Source organism: Solanum pennellii, chromosome 5 (genome assembly GCF_001406875.1).
Source record: "Solanum pennellii chromosome 5, SPENNV200".
In the NCBI taxonomy this organism is placed as follows: domain Eukaryota; kingdom Viridiplantae; phylum Streptophyta; class Magnoliopsida; order Solanales; family Solanaceae; genus Solanum; species Solanum pennellii.
In genome coordinates this window covers 22037377-22064048 of record NC_028641.1, presented here as the reverse complement: position 1 = coordinate 22064048, position 26672 = coordinate 22037377, and the positions used below count along the sequence as shown (strand labels likewise).

At 36.4% G+C, this 26672-nt stretch overlaps 1 protein-coding gene across 1 annotated transcript; it reads left to right on the top strand.

Annotated features, from left to right (window-relative positions):
- Positions 1-8395: 8395 nt before the first annotated feature.
- LOC107019368 lies at positions 8396-9086 on the top strand. The gene is made up of 3 exons (XM_015219884.1): positions 8396-8527; positions 8638-8841; positions 8886-9086. Exons 1-3 carry the CDS (start codon positions 8396-8398, stop codon positions 9084-9086), a joined length of 537 nt encoding a protein of 178 aa, XP_015075370.1.
- Positions 9087-26672: the final 17586 nt, after the last annotated feature.

Genomic DNA, 26672 nt, shown 5'->3' with positions numbered 1-26672 from the left:
CATTTGCTAGTCGGAGACCTTAATTAGTATTATAATTATGTTTTATTTATTTATTTTAATTATCATATGATAAATATTTTCTACTTTGAGATAATTATTTTTCGTTTCTCTTTTAGGAATAACATTTTATAATCTAAAAAAATTTAAAAAATAAAAAAATGTTATGATAATTGTATTTGATGATATTGTTAAGCAGGACCCTCCTCATAAAGGGACTAACATGACCCTCATAAACAAAGAGATTTAATATAGCAGGACCCTCCTAAGCAATATAAATTAATGTACCAGGACCCTCCTAAACAATGTGAATTAGTGTAGTAGGACCCTCATAAATAATGAGAATTACAGTAGCAACACCCTTCTAAACAATGGGAATAAGAGTAGCAAGACTTTCTTAAACAATGGGAATTAGAGTAGCAAGCCCCCTCCTAAACAATGAGAATTAATGTAGCTCATAAAAAAGAGAATTATAGTAGTAGGACCCTCCTAAACAATGAAATTAGTGTAGCAGGACCCTCATAAGAAATGGAAAGTAGAGTAACAGGACCCTCATAAACAAAGGGAATTAGTGTAGTAGGATCCTCCTAAACAATGAGAATTAGTGTAGCAGGACTCCTAAATAATGTGATTAGCGTAGCAAGACCCTCCTAAACAATGGAAATTAGTGTAGCAGCACCGTCATGGACAATGAGAATAAGAGTTGCAGGACCCTCCTAACAATGAGAATTAGTGTAGCAGGGCCCTCCTAAATAGTGAGATATAGATTAGTAGGACTCTCCTATATAATGGGATTGGTTACTTTCTCCTAGGATAAACACTTCCTAGTAAGAGACTGATAATTTTCTCCTAAGCATAAGCACTTTCTAGTCTGAGTTTATTTCTTTTTAATTTACATTTGCTAATAACTCAAAAAAATCAGTGAAATTAGTGGCAAAATTTTTGTTTATTTCTTTTGTTTGTGATGGTTTTTAGGTTTCTTCCAGCAAAACATGGATTTGAAATTTAGGAACAAAGTTTCAACTCTTTTCAAAATGATCAATCCCATGATAGCCTAAATCAGTTGTTTCTTCAATGCATATAGTAGTCTCACTTCTTGACATCTATTTCTATTCAACTTCTAATCAAGAAAACATGCATTCATTCAAGAACTTATTCGAAATATAATTTTTAAGAGTACCGAAATTCACTCTAAGTGGCAAATTAAGTATCAAATTCAATTCAAGATCAAGATAGTCACCCAAAAAATCAAGGTGATATCTGAAAGTCAAGACTCAAGTGAAGATCCAAGAGAAACTACATAGGTAGGAGCTTGTAGTTTTATTTTTCTTTTGACTATTAGCTTTCATTTTTTTATGTAAGGATAAGAGTCGCGACCTGCACCCTCTATGGCACCTCATTGAAATTCTAACTCATTACCTCATCTCCTTGAAGGACATATAAGCTAATTCCCTTATAACCTGGGATACATAGATGTCCAAAACTAAGACTTGGTCACACATATCTTTATTTATGAAAAGTTTATGACAAGTTTTCTCATTTCTTTAATTCATTACTCGATTGAATATTGATAAAAGTGTTAAGAATGTCTCTATTTAATGAATTGAGATAGTTTAATTGGTGGTTATCTTGATTTCTTCATTTTTATTTGTTAGTTGTTATTTTTTTAAAAATGAAGGGGTTGTGGTTGCGTTCTTGTTTTAACTTAGATGCCAATAGGATAAAAATAGAGATTATTAGGCTAAAAATATATTGCCTCTTTTATTTTATCAAACAAAAAAATATAGTAATTTGTCATTGTTTTGTTAGATTAGTAAGAAATTGTTACCCATGTAATGCTTAATTTTGATGTTAACTTTAAAAGTAAACAAAAATAAAAAGATGTAATATTGATCTAAAATTTTATCATGCACCATAAAAGTTTAGATTAGTGTTATGCTGTAACATCTCGTAACTCATAATAGCCAAGAATAAGCTAAAAAACTAAAACTTATCACTTTTGGAAAGATAAGGAAAAATCTGGAAAATTTCTTTAAGTTAAGAAGTGAGTTTTGGTCATTTTCAAATGATCATAACTCCTAACTCAGGATGATTTAGAAGTAATTCTTGATATGGTTTTAAAGCACTTGGATAAATATTCCCAACTCTGCCGAGTTTGCACATTTTCGATATTGTAAGAGGGAGATGTGTCTTCGGAAGTTGGCTACCGAAGTGAGGAAAGTCCAATTTTGGATTTTAAGAAGCCCAAACTAATCTTTTCACCCATTTATTTCCTATTTATTTTTATGGATTTATTTGGGGTAACACTAAGTTTTTAGTTCATATTAGAAAATTTATTTTACGCTTAGGGCTTGAAGAAAAGAGAAGAGCAGAAGGAAAAGCGAGAAAAATCAAGGATTCATCAAGAACGCTAAGGTTTTTGCGAGTGGAATTCTAATCCCTATGAAGGTATGTGAGATTTTTTCGTGTTGGGTTAGTTCACCCACACACCAACTTGTTTAATTCAGCGATTTTGAGTAGATTGAATGATGAAAAGTGAAGTTCTTGATGAACATTGTTTAATTCTTGTTGGTTGAGTTGTTGCATGCCTAAAGTTTATTTGATTTGTATTTCTATAAGGACCCCAAATTGAATTAGGTACAAATAGATCCTAACATGTATTTAATGAGCTTAGAATTTCTTGAAATGACTAATTTTAGCTTTTAGAGGCAGCATGTGAAGTTTGGAAGAGTTTGGAGGCCAAACGTCCAAGACAATCAAAAGATAGCCTTAAGAACGTGCTTGTGTGCCTTAGTATGTTTCATGGGTTTGTATGTAGTGTTTGGAGCTCATATTGATATAAAATGTTCCTAATATCTAGATGGACGTATTTGGGGTGGAAACGTTCAGGCACAATTCCCCAAGGACCACCCTAAGAGTCCTTGACGAGGACCCAACTTGTGGGTCAAAACTTCCCAAGGCAATGTCAACCAACAATGGCAAAACGACGGCCCATCATTTGTAGGCATAGCCCCATACTTATAATGGGATCTCAAGCCCCAATTTTTCTGGGTCTTTGTTGCAAACGATGGACCTACACGACGGAGACATCGGTCTATCGACTGCAGGTCATCGATGGAGTCTACAATTCCTTGCAACACACTGCCAATTGAAGGGGTGAATGGTAAATTTTCCCCATGACCAAATAAATCCATGGGCGGTTAAATAATGTGGTTTTCGGTATTTTATGATTATTATAAGAGACCCTTTAGACAATAGACTCCAAGATCAAAACCTCTCCCTCTCCAAAAGTCTCTGAAGAATACCATAGAAGAAGAGAAATCGGAAGCAACTCTTAGGATGAATTTCACCAAGGATTCAAGGTACGATTAAGGATCTAATATAAGGTATGTGAATCTTATTAATCCATGTGTTTTTCCATTCATGGAGTCCCTTAGATGTTCCTCAATTGTGAATCCTAAGAACCCCAATCTAGAGAGGGTTGTTGCATTGTAGGTAAGGCTTGATTGTGATCCCAATCTAGTGGGTAGCATTCAATTATGTTCATATGATTAATATGTGATGTTTTCATGAGGTTTTCATGTTGAATTGTAGTAATTAATCTTTAAGGTGATCATTGTGATTTTAGGCCATTAGAGGCAGGATGAAGGTTCTAAGATGATCTTCTTACTTCAATTGTATTGCATGCTAATTGATCGTGATTGAATCACCTAGATATAAATTGAACTAGGACTAATTGATCTAAGATGGTCTTGACTGTATTGTTGGAATTGAACCTATATGATCATGTATGCCTAGACTTACCTTCTAATAATCAAACTGAATGAATTAACTTGAAATTGAACATGGATCATAATGAATTGAGGGAAGTAGTCGATTGTAGGACTTGTATGCCATTGATGCCAGGGTTTGGGGTGAAGACTTACCTTCTAATGATCAAATTCAATGAATTAAATTGCAATTGAACATTGATCATGATGAATTTAGGGAAGTAGTCTATTGTAGGTATTGTATGCCATTGATGATAGGGTTTGGGGGGTGAAGTCATTATAAAGAGATTGTGATCATGCTTTCTTCTCTTCTACACTTAAACATGAACATGATAGGAGAATAAAGTTATGTCACACATATGGATTCTAGGTTGACCTAATAACTTAAAATAGATCAAGACATAATGAACTAGAATAGCTTGAAGTTGTATTGAATAATCATCTTCTTGTTTGGTGGGCTTGGTAAGATAAGGCCAAGTATGTTAGCTTGATATGCTAGGTCTCATGATGGCTTGGGATGGAGGAAGTAAGCTCTCTCATGTTTAGCTTGGACATGTGTTCATAGGATGCTTGATAATGATAGCTTAGAATGGTGGTTCTCATGATAGCTTGGGATTCAGTAGTGAAGCTCTCCTAAGAATAGCTTGAAGTAGCATAATTATAGTCCCTTCATAATAGCTTGACTTGGTTAGGCCTAAACCGTTTCATAATAGGTTTAGGGGAAAGGCCTATATTCTCCTAATGATAGCTTGACTTAAATGCAAGGTGTATTTCATGATAACTTGTCTTTCATGCTAGGCGCATTACATGAATGAACGTGAGATTAGTTTCTCATGATAGCTTAGGTTTGAGGATTCATGCTCCCCTATGATTATATTGCATCTACATGATTGGTTGCATGATGGTTAGGATGGGTGATTCCTTCCTTAGTTATCTTGGATTAGGTTAGTCTAGAGAAGTACTTAGTGTGGATGGTAGTATGGGATGCTATCCATACATGGCAAAAATATGACTTGAACTTACCTATGGCATAACCTCTATCATATGTATGTTTAGCTTGGATATTTACTATAGTTGCATTACATAACATGATTGAGGTAAGATGATAGTTCCTTGTCAATATGAAGTAGGTCTACTAGAGAGTCCACAACTAAAATGAAAGGGAAGAGGATTACTTCAGATATGCCTAGTGTGTGATGTAGAATGGGATGCTTCACATGCATCGCACAAGTATGCTATGAAGTGGCCTAGGAGCATAGTGCTCATATATTATGATGAATGTAGGTCTTAATTATGAAATTGGATTTTGATCAAGAATGACCGAAGAGAGGTACTTAGCTTAGGTAGTAGTATCATATGCTACATTAGCCTTGCACAAGTATACTTGGACGTGGCTTGTGAAGTATTTTAATTGAATAAGAACGACAATGAGTTATGTATGAAGTCTTATATGCTTTATGATGATTTATTATGCCTATGGTATTCATGTTATGCTTTTGGCTTTTACCTCTTATGATTATGTCTATTATGACTAACCCTTTAAGATATCTTATGATTTGGTATAATGATAGTTTCCATACATGGTACATTTCGTACTAACGCATATTTTGCCTACATTCTAATCCAATGCAGGGTCTTGAGGAGATTGAGTTGCTTTCAAGAGTAGATTTTACAAGGCTTGTCAAGAATTGAAGATTGGTTAGTCCTCATAGCATCCGAGGATATCACTCCTATGTTGTCTTTTACGTTATTTTCTATGTTAGAATTTTATGGGTTGTGACCAAAGATTATTGTGCTCGTGATGTCACAGATGGTTTTTTAGACATATGTTAGAAGTTTTACGAAATGATTCTGCATAACGTTTTGAAAGAAAAGTTTTAATTCCTCTCAACTTTTTGTATATATGCAATGAAAGATGTCCAAGGGCTTGTACAAGACCTTCGAGAGATCAAGTATGTCTTGTTCCGACTTGAAGGATGCCTTTTCCTCTAGGGTGTACTTTGGGTTGTGACAGTTTTCGGGGTTTTTTTTAGTCTAATCTATTGGGTATTGAGAGTATCAATGATTCGAAGTGTTGGGGAAAGAACAATGGAAGCTTAAAGGGTTTAGAGATGAAAACATTAAAGAAAAGTCGAAATGCCTTATGAAGGGACCTAGGGGGCACCACCTCCTATTGCCCCACAGGACAGTGTCTGTCTGTAAGGCCTTTGGTATGCACGCCCTCCAGAGCCTCCCAACTTGGCCTCTGAAGTTTGGGGTGCTCCACGCCTCTCAAAGCACCAAGGACGCCAGTTCACCACATTATTTCTCCATCTTTTCGTACTAGTTCCTAAGTGATGTACCCATGTTTCCTAGTTTATTCAACACTCTAAGGTACATCTAAACATCATGACATCATCCATAAACATGAGATCATGAACCTTGAATCCCTAATCCAATTCAATAAAAGTTAAAATCAAAGTCAAAAGAGTTAAGACTTAATTCTAAAAGTTAAGAAGTAATTCAAAGCAAATTTCTTAAGAGTTCTCTAGGGTCTTTAACAACGTTTTAACTTTGTTTCAAGACTCAAGTTTCAAGCTAAGTAAAGAGTAAGGAGTGAAGAGTAAAGAGTAAAGTTGAAGTTCCTTTCTTCAAAAGTATATAGTAAAGAGATTTTAAATATTTTCACATTTAACAAGTAAGGAAACTTTAATTTCCAAAGAGGCTTCGGGCTAGTTTTCATAAAGGACTAATAGCTTTATAAAATGAAGCAAGTAGGGAACTAAGATTTCCAATTTAGTCTTTGAGCAAAGTTTTTTGAGCACTAATCTCAAACCACAGAAGAAGTATGTTTTAAAAAAAACATAAGATCTCGTATATTTCTGGAGTAGTATTGAGCACCTAATTGGGGACGAGCATGAGTTTAGATAACTCACATCTCCATAAAACCATGTAGAAACCATGGGTAGAAAAGGGTCATACTTTTTATATGAACCTATTTCACAGTAGACTAGTAGATCCATTAGGTAGTTCACATGTTATACCTTTGGCCGAGTATAGGATGCGTTGATTGCGTGAGGTAGATGGGTGTATTATCACTATAGCTCTTAAGTGATGATTTTCTGTTGAGGAAACTCCCACAAAAGTTATTGTATTTTTATATACGTCAGTTTTATTTGTATTTTTATATACATCTTAGAGTTAATTGTATCCTTGTATACATTAAGAGTTTACATTATGTTCTCAGATAGCTTTTCTTTATATTGTCCTTACTTTTAAATTACAATATATTGAAAGAAGTTACTTATTCATGAGTTGAGCAGATCCAAGTATTTGTTCCTTCTTACTTCTTTTCAATTTTAAGTTCTTGTTTCTTAGCATTTAAACTTGTATACTCGTACATTTAATGTACTAATGTAAGTTGGTCTGCATCGTATGATGATGCAGACGCAGGTAACTAGGATTGGCATTTGGCGCATAGTTGATCCAGTAAGCAGCTCGGAGTCAATTGGTGAGCCTCCCTTCATTCTGGAGGACTTCCTTATCATTTAATTATTTGTTTTAGTTTTAAGTTTTTAGGATGATTGGGGGTCCTGTCCCAACATCCATCTTTACTTTAGAGGCTTCATAGACATATAACATTAGTATTTTGTCTTATTCATTTCAGTTGTGTACATTTAAGACTTAAGTTTCTATTTTGGCTAAGTTAATACTTTATATTTATTCTTTTTGAGTTATTTCTCTTAATTTTAAGTCTTCCACTGATTTAAAACTTCAAGAACAAGGGTTCTCTTGAGCGAGCAATAGTCTTCGATTGTCGGCCACGTCCAAGGTGTAGGCTCGGAGCGTGACAAACTTGGTATCAGAGCATAGAGTTCAAGAGTCCTAGGAGTCTATGAATTTTTGTCTGTAGTGTCCTAGTTATCGGTGTTTTGGCGTCCCACATCAATAATTAGGAGGATGTAACATTTAGGAATATCTTCACTTCTTTTATGTTCCTTTCATGCGTTAGAGTTTATCTCTAAAAGTCTCTCTTTAATTTGTGTTTGCGCGTATTTCAGATAACCATGCCTCCACGAAGACCAGCAAATGGTCATCCAGCTAGGAGGAATATTAAACCTCAAGGAACAAGAGTTACCCAATGCACCTGAAGTGCAACCTCAAGGGGGGATTACCAAAGCTGAGTTCCGTGAGGCTATTAGGATGCTGAGTAAACTTGTGACTAACTACGTTGGTCAACAAAGAGGAGCTTGACAAAAAGGGACTAACATTTCAAGGATTCGGGAATTCTAGAAGCTGAATCGCCCAAGCTTCACTGGTTTAAGCATTACTAAGGATCCAAAGAACTTCACCGAGGAACTGAAAAAGGTGGTCGAGGTAATGCATGTTGCTGACATTGAGAGATTTGAGCTAGATTCTTATAAACTCAAGGAAATTGCTAGAAGTTGGTGTGATCAGTGGAAAAGGGTAGAGATGAAGATGCACCACCTACGAGTTGGGCTTGTTTTGAGGAGGCCATCTTAGGTCATTTCTTTCCTTGAGAACTGAAAGAGGCTATCGTACGTGAATTCCACACACTTAAGAAGGAATCTCTAAGTGTTCATGAATTTGGGTTGAATTTCATCTAACTATCCATTTATGCTCCGGAGATGGTTAAAGACATGAGGAGTAGAATGAGTTTTTTTGTTGCTGGATTAGGCCATCTATCAAGCAAAGAGGGTCGGGCAACAATGCTTATTGGGGACATGGACATTTCGTGGTTCATGATCTATGTGCAGCAGGTAGAGGAGGAAAGCTAAGAGACAAAGAAATTTTCAAGAACAAGAGAGCTAAGACAGGGAATGAGTCAAGGAAGAAGAAGAATAATGCCAACTGGTCATCCTTCCAATAGAAACAGAAGGCTCTTGCTCCATCATCTACTAGTGAACCTGCAACCAAGAACAACTGTGAGCACTATAGGCAAAGTTCCAGCGTTAAACCTTCCTATTCACAGGGTAGTGTTGTGCAAGTAGGTAGTAAGCCTCCTGCCTACACCAAGTGTGGCAGAAACCACTCTGGTGTTTGTCATGACAGCTTCGCGGGTTTTTCAAGTGTGGTCAGATCGGGCATTTCATGAGAAAGTGTGCAAAGAATAAGTAGGGAAATGATAGTAGGGTCAATAGAGCCCAATATTCTTCAATTGCTCCACCAGACAAGGATGCGCCTAGAGGAGCTACTTCTGGAGCTGGAAGAGGAACAAACCACTTGTATGCTCTCAACAATCGCCAAGATCATGAGAATTTTCCAGACGTTATCACTGGTATGATTCAAGTCTTGGACTTTACTGTTTATGCATTCTAGACCCACGAGCAAGTTTATCTTTTGTAACTCCATGCCATGAACTTTGATATTATTCCTGAGAAACTTAGTGAACCATTTAATGTTTCCACACCAATTGGTGAATCCATTCTAGTAAAAGAGTCTATCGTGATTGTCCCATTTCTGCCAGTCACAAGACTATCATGGCTGACTTGGTTGAGTTAGACACGGTAGACTTTGTTGTCATTCTTGGTATGGACTGGCTTCAAGCCTGCTTGATACGCTCAAACTTACTTCTCCAATAAGAAGTAAAGCATTCGTATCAAGTAAAGAACTCAACTAATGAGGTTGGGGTCGATCCCACGAGGAAAATAGTTCAGACTTAACTTTATTCTATTATTACTATTATTAAGAACTATTTCCTTTGAAAACAAAAGACAGAAAACGGGGTTTTTAACTCTAAATTAATGAAAGTAATTAAATAAATTAAAGTAACCAACTAACAGAATCAAATCTCAGAGCTTAATCAATTAATAAAAGTAACTAGGGCTTAAGTGTTCCCCACAGGTTCCTAACTTGATAATTCTAACTATAACAATTCTTTCCTAGTATCTTGCATGTAAAGTGATAAGTTATGTATATCTAAATCCTTGGTCCGACATCTAGAAAATTTCACTCCGCACCTTGGTCCGGCTACGTGTGTTGCTATACTAACCCTTACCTTTACCTCATATTAAGCATTGTATTCGATATTTGACTAAGTTATTACCTCGTACCAACCGACACTAGCCTATTAGATAGTGTACACTAAATCTATATTGATAATTCTTTTCCTATTATCTATCTCCTTGGTCCAGCAAGTAGCATTAAGGCGAGTTCTAACGTTGTCCATCCGTTAAAAAGACTTTTAAACAAAAGAATTATCAATACATGCAAGACACTATTCTAGAATTGCTATTGTAGTTAGATTTTACCTCATTATTCACCCACGGTTCCCACAACCTTAGTTATGAAGTTTAGTTACCCATGATCATAATCACACTATTCATATATTTAATATAAGAATTCATGCACTTACTTTAATGAGAAAGAATAAAATCCAGAAATTCACTTGATTAATCAAAAATAAAATTCAGAAATTCACTTGATTAATCAACAAAAGCACCAACAATCAATTCCAGAAAAAAGTGTATCAATTACTGAAATTAATCATTCAATACTTGAACAAGAGAACTAAAGATTATCGAAAAGTCTAACCATCTAACGAAAGGTCTAACTATCGAAAAGTCTAACCCTAAAAACGAGGTTTTTCGAACTATTTATAATAAAAACAAAAACCTAATAAAAGAAGGATTCTAGTTACTGAAAATCTGTCAAAATGCGTCTGGGTCGACGAACCTCATGATGGACCGTCGTGGTCACGATGGACCGTCATGGTCTCTGTCATCCTATGCTTCACAAATTCTTCTGCTTCTTTCTTCATTACCCTCAACGAACAGGTATGATGGACCGTTCCAAGCATGACGGTCCGTCGAGGGTCTCTGTTCCATAATACTTTAGCTTCTTGGAATTTGGGTACTGGAACTACTCTCTGATCATTACGACGAACCATCAGGACGGACCGTCGTGGCTATGACGGTCCGTCATGGACTTCACAGACTCGACGGACCATCATATGCTCCGTAGATGGTCTCTTCTGCATTTCTCGCTCAAAAATTTCCGCGTTCATCTTTGGACAGATTTCTTGCAAATAAGGAGAAACTTACATAAAAATCAATACAAAAAGGCTTTTGGACACACACTAAACTTAAGGAAAAATCATTAAAAGTACCGTGAAACCACGGTACATCAACACCCTCAACTTAAATTCGTTGTTTATCCTCAAGTGATGCATTATGACTCACTACAAAATCTTTGTACAAGAGTATCCATATTTTAGCTTTCGCAATCATTTGGTTATCAATCCCGATCATTCTCATCATGTTTATGCACGTTATCACTATTAGGCTTGAAATATGTGGAACCAGGCCATGACACAGACTCACCACGCACTGACACCTATCCTCTTCAATTTCTCACCGAGGTGCTAATATTTCCGGTATTGCAACTAGTGTCCTCACTTCAAAACAACATCCTCGTTTTCACACAATGATTTCAGTTTGAGTATAAGGATTACTTTTCAACACTCACTCTCAGAACAAATTCACAACTCATTCATACATATTGCCATAGGCTTTCCCTTATTTTCACTACTTTAAGTTCGCCATACAACGGTTAGGATCACGATAGGACATTCTTAGCTTATAACATAGTCTCAGGGTCAGGTAGGGTATATTTAGGTATACTTTAGTGACTTGTTGCCCTCCTTGATATATCGGCTAAACGTACCACTTTTTTATCGTTTTATTTCGCCCAATTTCTCAATTTTCTTTTTATCTTGCTTTTTTCCCCTTATTATCCTCATATGTAAGTGACTTTTCTTTTTTTTTTGTCACTTCTGTTTTGTCCTTTCTTTCTCTTCATTCTTTCAACCCCACTTTCTGGAATATTCCTTATAACAGCAACCCTCAACTCATGACTTTTCCATGAGTCAAGGTTCACAATACCCATGGTTGGGTTAGGGCCACGACAAGGTTGTTTTTTGCATTAGCCACCCTCAACTTATGATTTTGGCATAAACTGAGGTGCACATGTCCAAGGAGGGACCAGGGCCAACACATTCTTCCCAGAGATGATCAATTGGGGTGAAAAAGAAAGATCTGTTTTTAGGCTCAAATCATTTGGACCAATACGGGATTAACTTTATTTGGTTTTCTGTTATTTGGGATCAAGATTGACTATTTCGAACAAAGGCCTATGATCCTTTCCTAATTGTTCATTTTGGCTTACATTTAGCAAGACTAATTAGGCAAGTTCTAGCTCAGTCTCAATGGTGGATCCTTCAAATTTTCCTCACACTCACTTGACATTCATTACATTCCCAGATTATTAGACACCTAGTTCGAGTCTTTAATTCAAGGTCATCTAGTAGTGTATCTCTATGTCATGTTTAGAGCCACACAATTATCAATTACTATGCCTAGTCATGCATCATTTTCATATTGGGATATCATATTTGTTTAGCCATCAGGCTTCAGAGTTATACTATGTACACAACATATAACATGCCGGTTCAACAATAAAAGTAATCAGTCTTTTGGGGAAAAAAAGAACACAGGAAAGAATATCCCAAAAGAGGATCTTGAATTGGGCTACTCAGACTTCACCCTAGCACTCACTTTCCATTTACCCCACCCCCAACAAAAAAATATGAAATTGTCCACAATGCATAAAAAAAATTGAAATACGAGAGTGGTAGGTGAAGTAAACCTGAGGCACAAAGCGTCGGCAATCAGCAAGCTGGTGGGGTCGGTTCCCCGGAACCCACTAACTCTGTAGTATAGACACCCTCAGTAGTGTCCTTATCAGCAACAGCACTATCTGTCGTGCCTCCCGCTGCCTCCACATCTCTGTAGTAGCAGTGAAACACGACGGACCAGGTGACTGCCCGTCGTGAGTATGAAGGACCATCATGGGGTACTTAGAAAGAGTATGGAGACCCTTAGGAGAGGGGTCTCTGACCGTCATAATGGTTGTAATGGACGGACCATCGAGGGTACGATGTTCCGTTAGTGGACACTTAGAAAAAAATGGAGACCCTTAGGACAAGGGTCTCTGACAACCATGACGGTTGTGCAGGATGGACCATCGTGGGTACGACGATCCGTTGTAGATGTCCGTCAGAGGACACTTAGAAAAAGTATGGAGACCCTTAGCACAAGGGTCTCTGACTACCATGACGGTTGTGCAGGACGGACCATCGTGGGTACGACGGTCCGTCGTAGATGTCATTCAGAGGACACTTAGAAAAAGTATGGAGATTTTGAAAATAAATGAAAAACATACATGGCAAGACGGATTCATGCGATGGTTCATCTCAAGCATGACGGTCCGTCGATGTATCTGTCACTGAATGTTGCGGAGTGATTTTCTACAAAATTTCCTGGTGATGTACTACCTGCAAATTTAAAACCCATTAGTAGAAAATGCTACCATTACTAGAAAGAAAACTATAGTTGGGTTACAGGATACTTATTGGGTTTCCTCCCAACCAGCGCCTGATTTAACGTCGCGGTACGACTGAAGACACTTGATTACTCAGACTTCATCAAGAAAATAGTACCACCCTTTTCCGGCAAGTCTATCCAACATCTGATCCATGAGGGCATAGGAAAATGGTCTTTTTTGATCCATGCATTTAATTTACGGTAATCCATACACACCCTCCATCCAGTAACCGGTCTCATTGGAACAAGTTCATTTTTGTCATTGCGGACCACAGTCATTCCCCCTTTCTTAGGTACACACTGAACAGGGCATACCCAACTACTATCGGCGATCGGATATATTACTCCGGCATCCAACCATTTAATGATTTCCTTCTTCACGACCTCTTGCATAGGTGGATTTAAGCATCTCAGGTGCTCAATACTTGGCTTATGATCGGGCATGAGTTGGATTTTATGAGAAAAAATACCAGGAGGGATCCCAATAATGTCCGCAATAGTCCACCCAGTAGCTCTTTTGAACCGTTTTAGCACTTTCACCATACTCTCAACTTGTTGTTCATTCAGGTCTGATGAATGATTACCGGCAAGGTGTCACCATTTCCTAAGAATTCATACCTGAGATGAGGTGGGAGAGCTTTTAGTTCTAACTTTAGAGCCTCCTCTATAGATGGTTTCGCGGGTGGAGACTCGTGATTCTTCATGTCTAACTCATATTTCTTTGGTTTAAATCGAACATCAACACGATCAAGAGCCGCTAATGCTTCTACACCTAGACTTTCTTCTATTTGTGTCTCGGATGACTTACCAACTTTGTAGGATATAGTAGATACCGATTGGAGCTCACCACTCTGCCTCATGGACCTACAAATGTTGAAGGTCACTTCTTAATTGTTCAACCAAAATTTCATCTACCCCTTTTCCATATGAACTAAGGCTCTACCCGTAGAAAGGAATGGCCTCCCAAGAATGATAGGCACTTCAAAATCGACTTCACAATCAAGAATAACAAAATTTGCCAGAAATATGAACGACTCCACTTTTACTAGCACATCATGGAGTATCCCTATAGGCCTTTTTATTGTTCGATCGGCCATGAATAGGCGCATCGCATTGGGCTTTGTATCACCCAAATCCAACTTCTTGTAAATCGAGAGGGGCATGAGATTTATGCTTGCCCCCTAGATCACATAATGCTTTCGCAAAACGTAATGACCCGATTGTACAAGAAATAGTGAACGCACCCGGATCTTCTTTCTTTTGTACTAGAGATCTTGTAGCAATAGAACTACAATGTTGCATTCTATCATCATCCTCAAAATTTACCGATCTTTTCTTTGTAACCAGATCTTTCATAAACTTGGCATAATCGGGCATTTGTTCTAGAGATTCTACTAAAGGGACATTGATAGAAAGCTGCTTCAACATTGTTATAAAACGCCGATATTTACCATCCTCGATCTTTTTCACTAATCTTTGAGCAAAAGGGGTGGTGGTCTAGGCGTGGGATTTACCTTTTTAGGCACTTCAGCGTCTTTTCCAGTGTTATTTTCTACTTCACCACTAACCTCTACCACTTTATCATTATCTTTTATCACCTTTTCCTCATTAGACCACATAGGTGGGTCAATGGTTTGCTTGCCACCCCGAGTAGTGATTGCCATATAGTGTCCATCATTTTTCGGATTTCGGACAGTGTTGCTAGGAAGAGTGCCCGGTTGCTGTTGTTCACTGTCGCAGATAATTGGGCCATTTGCAATACCCGCTAATTCACTCCTTAACTCTTTAATGTGCTCATCACAAGTATCGAACCTCCTCATCATTTTGTGCAAGATATCCTCAACTCGCGCCATACTACCTCAGAACTGCTAATTGACTCTCCTGGTAGTGCCACAAAGTTGTTCACTCTGTCTTTGTGATTTAGTTTCTTGGAGATCGTGTAGTAACGTGCTAAGAAAACGTCCCTTAGTTGGTTCCAAGTGAAAATTGAGTTATAAGGGAGCTCAGTGAACCAAATGGCAGCCTCTCCCGTCAGTGAGAGAGGAAATACTCTTAGCCCTATTACATCCAAATTCAGATCAGGCCTCCCTACACGGCTTTTACACATTGCCCTTACCTTAGCTTATAGGAATGTGGGTCCTCAGAATGTAGCCCTGAAAACAAACCTCTAGCAGTGAGCATTTGCATCAGACTACTAGTTACCACAAAGGTGTGGCCTTGTGGTAGAGGGGGCAAGACAAGTGGACCATCAGAGTCTGCAATATTATCATAACCTCTATAGTATTCTTGAGGACGTGGAGCCGGATTTTGTCCCCTATGTTTATTTTAAACAGGATCATCGGGTAATAACTGACCATGAGCATCAACTGGAGCTGGGATGTTCTGGTTTGGATCATCATCGTTAATACCCAAGTTTCGATTCATATTGCGTAGTGTACGCTCTAATTCGTGGTCATAGGGAAACAAGGGTTCTCTTCCTCTCCGTGTATTTGGCATACAAGGAAGTTAGTTCTGCAGAAATCAAAAACAATAGAAAAGTAAAATCAAGAAAATATTTACTAAACTTTAGTAATAAGTTTAAGTTAATCTAAAAGCTACTTTCCCCGGCAACGGCGCCAAAATTTGATACGCTCAAACTTACTTCTCAAATAAGAAGTAAAGCGGCCGCATCAAGTAAAGAACCCAACTAATGAGATTGGGGTCGATCCCACGAGAAAAATAGTTCAGACTTAACTATATTCTATATTACTATTATTTAGTCAACTATTTCCTTACAAAACAAAAGACAGAAAAGGGGGTTTTTAACTCTAAATTAATGAACATAATTAACTAAATAAAAGTAACCAACTAACAGATTCAAATCTTGGAGCTTAATCAATTAATAAAAGTAACTAGGGCTTAAGTGTACCCCACAAGTTCCAAACTTGATAATTCTAACTATAACAATTCTTTTCTAGTATCTTGCATGTAAAGTGATAAGTTATGTACCTCTAAATCCTTGGTACGGCATCTAGAAAATTTCACTCCACACCTTGGTCCGGCTACGTGTGTTGCTATACCAACCCTTACCTTTAGCTCATATTAAGAATTGTATTCGATATTTGATTAAGTTATTACCTCGTACCAACCGACACTTGCCTATTAGATAGTGTACACTAAATCTATGTTGATAATTCTTTTCCTATTATCTATCTCCTTGGTCCGGCAAGTAGCATTAAGGCGAGTTCTAACGTTGGTCATCCATTAAAAAGACTTCTAAACAAAAGAATTATCAATACATGCAAGACACTATTCTAGAATTGCTATTTTAGTTAGATTTTACCTCATTATTCACCAATGGTTCCCACAACCCTAGTTATGGAATTTATTTACCCATGGTTATAATCACACTATTCATAAATTTAATATAAGAATTCATGCACTTACATTAATGAGAAAGAACAAAATCCAGAAATTCACTTGATTAATCAACAAAAGCACCAACAATCAATTCTAGAAAAAAGTGTATCAATTAATGAAATTAATCCTTCAATACTTGAACAAGAGAACTAAAGATTATCGAAAAGTCTAACCGTCTAACAAAGGTCTAACAATCGAAAAGTCTAACCCTAAAAACCAGGTATTTCAACTATTTATAATAAAAACAAAAACCTCATAAAAGAAGTATTCTAATTACAGAAAATCTGTCAAAATGTGTTTGAGTCGACAGACCTCGTGATGGACCGTCGTGGTCACGACGGGCCGTCATGGCCTACGTCATCCCATACTTCACAATTTCTTCTGTTGCTTTCTTTATTACCCTTAACGAATAGGTATGATGGACCGTTCCAAGCACGACGGTCCGTCGAGGGTCTCCGTTCCATAATACTTTGACTTCTTAGAATTTGGGTACTTGGACTACTCTCTAATCATTACGACAAACCAGCAAGACGAATCGTCGTGGCTATGATGGTCCGTCATGGACTTCCGTAATCCCACACTAGGTCAGACTTCCCCATCTTCCTTCAGCATCTTCTCTCCTCACTATGATTCCACCTATGGACCGTTACAGACTCGACGGATCGTCATAAGCTCCGTAGGTGATCTCTTCTGCATTTCTCGCTCAAAAACTTCTGCGTTCATCTTTGGACAGATTTCCTGCAAATAAGGATAAACTTACAAAAAAATCAATATATAAAGGCTTTTGGACACACATTATACTTAAGGAAAAAAAGCATTAAAAGTAACGTGAAACCACGGTACATCACTGCTATGCCTCATTTAATTGTAGAACTCGAAAAGTAGAGTTTCATTTTCAAAATGAGCTATTCTTAGAGTGGAAAATCAGTTCAGTAGTGCATAAGGATTGTTTTATTTTGTACCTGAAGGCGAGGAAGTTAGTTTCAAAAAGGTATGGCTATCACTTAGTTAATGAATCTAGTGTTTATATACCTCATATTCAGTAAGTTCCAGTAATAAAAGAGTTCCGAGAAGTTTTTCGAGATTATCTTCTCGGAGTCCCTCCTAAAAGAGAGAGACTTTGGCATAGATCTTCTTCCACATACTCGTCCTATCTCTATTCCGCCATATAAAATGGAACTAGCAGAGATAAAGGAGTTGAAAGAATAGCTATAAAAAAAATTTTATAAAGGTTTCATTCGACCAAGTGTCTTACCTTGGGGTGCTCAGATCTTGTTTGTCAGGAAGAAATATGGTTCTCTTAGAATGTGTTTAGATTACCGCCAATTGAACAAGGTTACCATCAAGATTAAATATCTACTTCCAAGGATTGATGATATTTTCGACCAGCTTCAGGTTGCTCCTTGCTTCTCAAAAATTGATCTCAAGTTAGGCTACCATCAGTTGAATGTTAGGGAATGTGATATTCCAAAGACAACTTTTAGAACCAGATACGGGCATTATGAATTTTTTGGTTGTGTCATTTGGTTTAACTAATGCACCAACAGTGTTCATGGATCTTATGAACAGAGTCTTCAAGCCTTATTTAGATATGTTTGTTATCGTCTTCATTGATGACATACTAACCTATTCAAGGAATGAAGAAGATCATGCTAGTTACCTCAGAATATTCCTTCAAACTTTTGAGAGTTAACGAGTTGTATGTCAAGTTCTTTGAGTGTGATTTTTGGCTTTTGTATTAAGATATCAAGGTTGGTTGTGTGTGCCTATGGTGGATGGACTCCAACAAAGGATCATGGAAAAAGCTCATAGCTCCAGCTATTCAATCATTCAGGTTCCACAAAGATGTATCTTGATTTTGGGAGAAGTATATTGGTGGGAAGGTATGAAAAAGGGCATTGCCAGATTTGTCGCCAAGTTCCTGAATTGTCAACAAGTTAAAAGAGCACCAAAGGCCTGGAGGGTTGGCTCAGAATATAGAACTTTCAGAATGGAAGTGGGAGATGATTAATATGGAATTCATCACAAGGTTACCAAGGTCTCGCAGGCAGCATGATTCTATATGGGTAATTGTCAATAGAATAACAAAATCAGCCCACTTTTGCTGATAAAGACTACCCATTCGGTTGAGGATTATGCTAAATTGTACATTAATGAAGTGGTAAGACTTCATGGAGTTCCGGTCTCCATTGTTTTAAATAGAGGTGCACAATTTACTACTTAATTCAGGAAGTCTTTCCAGAAAGGTTTGGGTTCGAAGGTGAACTTAAGCACTATTTTTCATCCTCAAACGAATGGGCAAGCGGAGCGTACTATCCAGAACTTAGAAGATATGTTAAGGGCTTGTGTGATTGACTTCAAAGGGAATTGAGATGACCACCTACCTCTCATTGATTTTGCCTACAACAATAGCTACCATTCTAGCATCTAGATGGCTACATATGAAGCTCTTTATGGGAGAAGATGTGAATCTCCGATTAAGTAGTTCGAAGTTGGTGAGGCAGGGTTGATAGGACCAGATCAGCTTACCAATCCAAGGAGAAGGTGAAAGTGATTCCAGAGAGATTGAAAACGGCACAGAGTCGACAAAAGTCCTACATAGATGTGAGGAGAAGGCCATTGGAGTTTGAAGTGGATGACTCGTATATCTGAAAGTTTCACCTATGAAGGGTGTTAAAAGGTTTGGTAAGAAGGGGAAACTTAGTCCCGGGTATGTTGGTCCTTATATAATATCAAAAAGAAATAGTAATGTAGCTGATGATTTGGAACTACCACAAGAGTTAGCAGCGGTTTATCCGGTATTTCATATCTCCATGTTGAAGAAGTGCATGGGTGATCCTTCATTGATTGTACCAGCTGAAAGTGTTGGGATTACGGATACACTATCCTATGAAAAGATTCCAATTCAGATTTTGAATCGCCAAGTTCTCAAGTTGAGAACAAACGAGGTTGGTTCAGTCAAGGTCCTTTGGAGGAACCAATTTGTTGAAGAATCGACTTGGGAAGCTGAAGAGGATATGAAGCAGAGATATCCACATCCGTTTGAATCCGGAGAGAATGCAAATCAAGGTACTAATTATATTCTTAGTACATTATAAACTATGAATAAGCATGTTACTTGCTTTTGATTGTTGAGTGTTAAACTTGATGTTACCATTCTTACCTTAGTGAAAGAAATCTCATTCGAGAATGAATGTTCCCAAGGTGGAGATATTGAAACATCTTGTAACTCATAATAGCTAAAAAAAAAGCTTAAAAACTAAAATTTATCACTTTTGGAAAGATAAGGAAAAATCTGGATATTTTCCTTATGATAAGAAGTGAGTTTTGGTCATTTATAAACAATCATAATTCCTAGATCAAGATGAGTTAGAAGTGGTTCTTCATATGGTTGGAAATCCCTTGGAGAAATCTTTCCAACTCCGCCGAGTTTGCGCATTTTTGATATCGTGTGAGGGAGATATAGCGGAAGTAAGTTCAGTTCCATATTTAAGGAAGGGCAAACTAGTCTTTTCACCTATTTATTTCCTATTTCAGATTAGGAAAGTTATTTTACGCTTAGGGCTTGGAGAAAAAAGAAGAGAAGAAGGAAAAGGGAGAAAAATAAAGAATTCCTCAAGAACGCAAAGGTTTTGCGAGTGGAATTCGTCGGGGGTATTCCCTATCAAGGTATGTGAGATCTTTTTGAATTGTGTTAGTTCACCTACCACCAACTTGTATAATTCATAGATTTTGAGTAGATTGAATGATGAATAGTGATGTTCTTGAAGAACATTGTTGAATTCTTATTGGTTGAATTGTTGCATGCCTAGAGTTGATTTGATTCGTGTTTCTCGGTTTGTTTTAGTCTAATATACTGGATATTCATGGTATTAGTTATCCTAAATGTTTGGGGAAAGAAATATGAAAGGCTAGAGGGTTTAGAGATGAAAACGGAGAAGAAAATTCAAACCGTAGGGCCCTGGGGCGCCGCGCTTCCCATAGCCTCATAGGACAATCTCTATTTGTAGGGCCTTGGGGCAGCCCACCAGCTAGAGCGCCCCAACTTGGCCTCTGAGGTTTGGGGCCAGGCGCTCCACGCTGTCAGAGCTCCACCGACGCATGTTCACCCCATTCATTCTCCATCTTTTTTTATCAGTTCCTAAGTGATTCCCATGTTTCCTAGTTGATTCCAACACTCTAAGGTACATCTAAATATCATGAAATTATCCTTAAACATGAGATCATGAGCCTTGAATCCATAATGAAATCCAAGGAAAGTTAATATCAAAGTCAAAGAAGTTAAGAGTTAAGTATTTTAACTTTGTTTCAAAACTCAAGTTTCAAGCTAAGTAAAGAGTAAAGAGTAAAGTTGAAGTTCCTTTCTTCAAAAGTATATGGTTACTAAGTATCCCCAAAGAGATTTAAAATGTTTTCACATTTAACAATTAAGGAAACTTTGATTTCCAAAGAGCCTTGGGGCAGTTTTCAAAGAAGAGTAATAGCTTTACAAAATGAAGCAAGCAGGGAAACTAAGATCTCCATGATAGCCTTTGAGATAACTTTTGAGCATTAATCTCAAACCATAAAAGGAAAATGTTTTAAAAACATTATATATGGTATATTTTGGTAGTAGTATTGAGCATCGAATTGCGCACGAGCATGAGTTCAGATAACTCACGTCTCGATAAAACCATGTAACCATCATGGGTAGAAAAGGGTCATACTTTTTAGATGAACCCTTTTCACTGTAGACTGGTGGATCATTTAGTTAGTTTAAGTCTTATACTTTTGGATGTTTATGGGATGCGCTGGCAATGGTAGATCGTTGTATCATCACTATAGCTCTTAAGTAATGGTTTTTGGTTTGAGAAACTCCCACAGAAGTTATTGTATTTCTATATACATCAGCTTATTTGTATTTTTACATGCATATCATAGTTAATTGTATCCTTGTATACATTAAGAGTTTACAACATGTTTTCAAATATTTTTTCTTTATATTGCACTCACTTTTAAATTACAATATATTCAAATGAGTTAGTTATTCATGAGTTGAGAAATGTCAAGGTAAGTGTTCCTTCTTACTCCTTTTCAAGCTTAAGTTATTATTGCTTAGCTTTCCAACTCACATACTCGTACATCCAATGTACTGATGTCAATTGGTCGGCATCATATCATGAAGCAGACGCAGGTAACTAGGATTGGCATTCGACGCACCGTTGTTCCAATGAGCATCTCAGAGTCAATTGGTGAGTCTCCCTTCATTTCAGAGGACATCCTTATCATTTAGTTATTTGTTTTAGTTTTCATTGTTAGGATAATTCGGGGTCCTGTCCCAACATTCATCTTTACTTTAGAGGCTTCATAGGCAGATAGCATTAGTCTTTTGTCTTATTCATTTCAGTTGTGTACATTTAAGACATAAGTTGTCGTTTTTGCTAAGTTATTCTTTTGAGTTATTTCTCTTATGTTTATGTCTTCCACTGAGTTAAATATGTCAGGCCAAGGGTTCGCTTGGGGCCAGCAATGGTCTTCGAGTGTCGGTCACGTCCAGGGTGAAAGCTCGGGGCATGACATATATTATTTGATTATTATATTTTCTCTTAACTTTAGATGAACTATTAGATATATTGAAAATATTTGTTTCAATTAAGAATGTGGTTGCACATATTTTTGACACAACTAAAAATAAACTCAAGGATGTGGTGATAAACCTTGTCTAATAATATAATTAACCTTTATTAACTTAAAAAGAGACCTATAAAAAACAAGATTATTATTTGTGATGCAAAGAAGACAGTATGTGTTTAAATATCAAAACCAAGAATGCGGTTATTTATCTAGGTCGAGACTAAATAAAAGTTCAACAAATAAAAAATGCGAGAAAATCACTATAAAATTTATCCAAAATATACTCAAAATAAGTATAAGTCAATAAAAGTGATCATGCTAGAACCACGGGACTCGAGGGATGACTAATACCTTCCCTTAGTTAATAGAATTTCTTACCTGAATTTCAGGTTTGCAGTCCAAACAAAGAGTCATTTCCTTTTGATTAGGGATTGAATAAAAAACTTGACTTGGAAAACCATAACTCAATTCAATGTGGCGACTCCAAAAAAATAAAATAATACTTTTTTATACCATCGCTTTAATTGGAAAAACTCAGTCGTAGTGCGTTAAAAAGGAACGTGACAATTAGGCGAGAGACCTTATAAAGTTAAACTCTATCGCACGAGTTAGATTAATAAATAATTAAGGTTTCCTAAACATTTTGTAGCCTCCCATCCATAAATGTGGCGCAATTCACACTCATGAACAAGGCTCTACTAGATGTGGTTTTGAGATATCCTAGAACCCTTCTAAACCTTGTGCTCTGATTAACAAGTTTTTCTAGACCTGGGGGTAACCCCTAGATATAAAATGGCATACAAGACCGTGAGATTCCTCAATAAGCCATAGCTTTCATAGTCAGGATAGTGGTAAATTGATAAGATTTATAACATTTTCAACAATATCAAAGTCTTTATAAAACAAAGCGGAAGTGTAATACACTTGTATCAAAACTATATAATATAATAGAATATTGGGACAAAACCCATACAACAATTTTGAGAACTTAAAATGAAAAGAGAATAAGAAAATAAGTGGCCATATCTTTGAATGTTATGCGGACTCATCAATCTTCAACCATGCATGTATTATAGATCATAGCCACGGGGATGAGAGTCGGGAATGACATACACTACACTTTGATTAGAAATGTAGGAAACAGTATGGGTTAGTACAAGAATGTACTAAATATGATAAGAGAGTCGTTCTAAAGAAGAGATTCTGATTGAAATTCTTGATCATCGAGTACAGATGTTGAGGAATAAAGAAGTTGCTTCCGTAATAGTACTTTGGAGGAATCATTTAGTTGAGGGTGCTACCCAGGAGGAGATGAAGATATGTTGTCCTAGTACCCCATTTGTTTCCTTCTGGTTTAGTTTCATCTTGAGGTATTATATCTTCATGTTTATACTTATGGATCCATGTATTTGAGGTATTATCATGTTTCCATATGTATACATATTCATGAAATTAGGTTTAACTTTCATATTTTAACTCGGGTCGATTAGTCTCTGGTTTTATGCATTTTGATGTTATTTGTATTTATGTTGGTGTATTAGATCTCTTTCGCTACTACTAAGGCTAACTTGAGTCCCATTTGAGGATAAATATTTCCAAGAAGGAGAGATTGTAACACCTTAGAAGTTGGAAGGTTTATTTGGTAAGAACCTTAGAAGTATTTGTTGGTGCAGGTTTGTACGAGGTCAAGTACGGACTGTACATGGTTCTACGGTCTGTAAATGGAGGTTGTAGATGAGTTCCTAGAAGTTGGGAAAATTTTAATGTCTCTGTTGAGGTTGTAATAACCTACAAGACGGGTCATAGAAGGATGTACAACTCCTGCATAGGGCTCCTAGGGTGAGATCCAGACTTGGGTTAAATTAGTGTCTTGGATATATAGACAAAGTGCATGGCTCGTACAACATAGTATGGCTTCTTTATGGAATTTGAGAGACTTAGTGTACAAGAGGGTTTATGGTTTGTGGTTGGATTGATGGGTCGTAAACTCTGGCTGGTAGTTTGTAATCATCAGTGAAAATTGTTTGTAGTACTTAGTGTGAGGATGAACACTAAAGTCTTTAAAAGTATGTAAGAACCGTTCATGGCTCCGTAGAATCACTTCAACAATTCCAATTTAGGGCTATTTGGATATTTTCCTACAGTTTAAATTCCTAAACTACATCGTTTCTAGACTATTCCTAAGACCTATAACTGATTTTACACTTCAAATTATCCCATTCCCTCAAAACCCCAAAATCTTTCAATTTTTCTTCTCCAAAGAATTCTCTCAATGTGATCCAAGCTTCAAATCTCCTCTCAAGATTTTAAGGCTGGGATTCATCAAGTTATGTGAGAGATTTATAAATGAATTTCTTTCCTTCCACAGAGTCACAAAAGAGCCTTAATAGGCCTAATCCATCGGTGGCCACCTAAACTTGACAGCAATCTTCACCTAGACACTTTAACTAGGCTTTGTTCATTTTAGACACCTCACTTAAGTCTTCGTTTTGTCATTTTGACACTTTCATCTAACATGGAAAAGTGTGTTATACACTCGCTATTGACGCGTAAGGGACTAATTTAGTCTACTTGATTTTTTTTCTCTTCTTCTTTCTCATTTTATAACAACTATCTCTTCCATTATTTCTCAAAGCTTAAAGTACTTCAATGGAGGTTAAGGGCCCGTTTGGATGGGCTTAATAAAAGCATCTTTAAAAAAGTACTTTTGAAAGTGCTGAAACTTATTTTTAAAATAAGCAGTTATGCGTTTGGATAAAAGTGCTGAAGTTGCTATGCCAAACGTGAAAAGGGAAAAATGAAAGAAAGAGATGTTAGGGTTATGTGGGTAATTTGGAGATTGTATAAGAATATTAAGGGCAAAAAGATAAAAATGTGGTCAACTTAAAGCAGCTTATAAGCTAAAAAAGAAAAAGCACCCCTACCACAGCTTTTAACTTTTGGCTTAAAATAAGTTTTTTTTAACTTAAAATAAGTTATTTTGAGTATTGCCAAACAGCTAAATAAGTCAAAAACCAGCTTTTAAGTCAGTTTGACCAGCTTTTAAGTTGAGCCAAACAGGCTCTAAATCTTAAATCTTTTGTTATAATAATTTCAGTTTCAATTTTAACTTTTCACTACAAACACAGATAGACCCTAAAAGAAACAACAAATTGAACCCATATCAACAACACACCAAATCATGTAAAGTTCACCCACAATAATCCTAAAATAGGAGAAAAAACAATTAATTTTCACTATGTAAATGTTAATCTCACTAATCTTGAGACCTAATTAAACTACAAATATCACAAAATTAAAGAAAAAAGACTGCAATCTTAAAAATATGAACCATTATTGCTATAGATTTTCACCTTTTAGCCCTAAATGAAATGAAGAAATGGAATGGAGGGTGCAAAGAATGAGGATTATGGCAGAAAAAATCATGAAAAGGAGGAATAAAATGGGGAAGATGGTTGTGTGGTTCTGGGTGTGATAGAAAAGATAATGAAAATGAAGGAATATGATAGTGTAGATTGTGTGGGCATGGATTTATCACAAAAAAATAAAGATAAAAAATAATTAATATAGTGCAATATAATGGAGAAGATGAATGGGAAGATGAATGGGGAAGATGACTGGAAAAGTTATGGGGGTTTGCATTTTTCTTTAAATTTGGAAAGTATTTTATTTAATTTTTAGGGATAAAAATTCCACATGTCATTTATTCATTGGTTACTTTGTCAAGTATTTTAATTCTTATTTTTTCTCTTTAATATAATAGACTTTTAATGAGTTGACATGATATAATTGGGCATTCAATCCACGTGGACGCGCTTGGTTAACACGCACTTGAATTCAAGATGTGCTATTGAAAAAAGTGTCAAAATGACACAATGTAATCTGGCATGAGGTGTCTAAAATGAACAAAGTTTATTTAAAGTGTCTAAGTGAAAATTGCTGCCAAATTTAGGGGTCATCCATGGGTTAGGCCTTTCTCTTTTATGATTCTTACCCAAATCTTAGGTCTTCATGATTATGTCATAGGTTTTATTGATTTAAGTAATTTTTAAAAATCATATTTAATCTTATTATGCAAGAATTGGTCATAATTACATTTAATGATTTTTACGAGAACCCATGCTACATGAATAATTTGATTATGAAATCAAGCTATGAGATTATAAGTGCAATATGATTTGAAGAGATTATGATTCAAGGATGCTTTCGAATAAAGTGTCAACATGATTTAATAAATTAGGTTGCTTCAGATTTGAGTATTCTTTGTATGAAAAGATTTTCATGATTTAGATGCTTTGGATTAGGTATCTTTTATAAATTGATTATGTTATAAGATCATGATATTTTAAGGAGTTATTCTTATGATTACGAGTATTTCTGATTGAATGATATTACTAGATTCTTACCATTTCAAAGATTAATAAAAATAATATTATTTGATTACATGTTTTCACTAGAAGTTTACTAAGCACTGAGTCAAACTAGTGGTTATTACCTAGGTTTCTCAAAT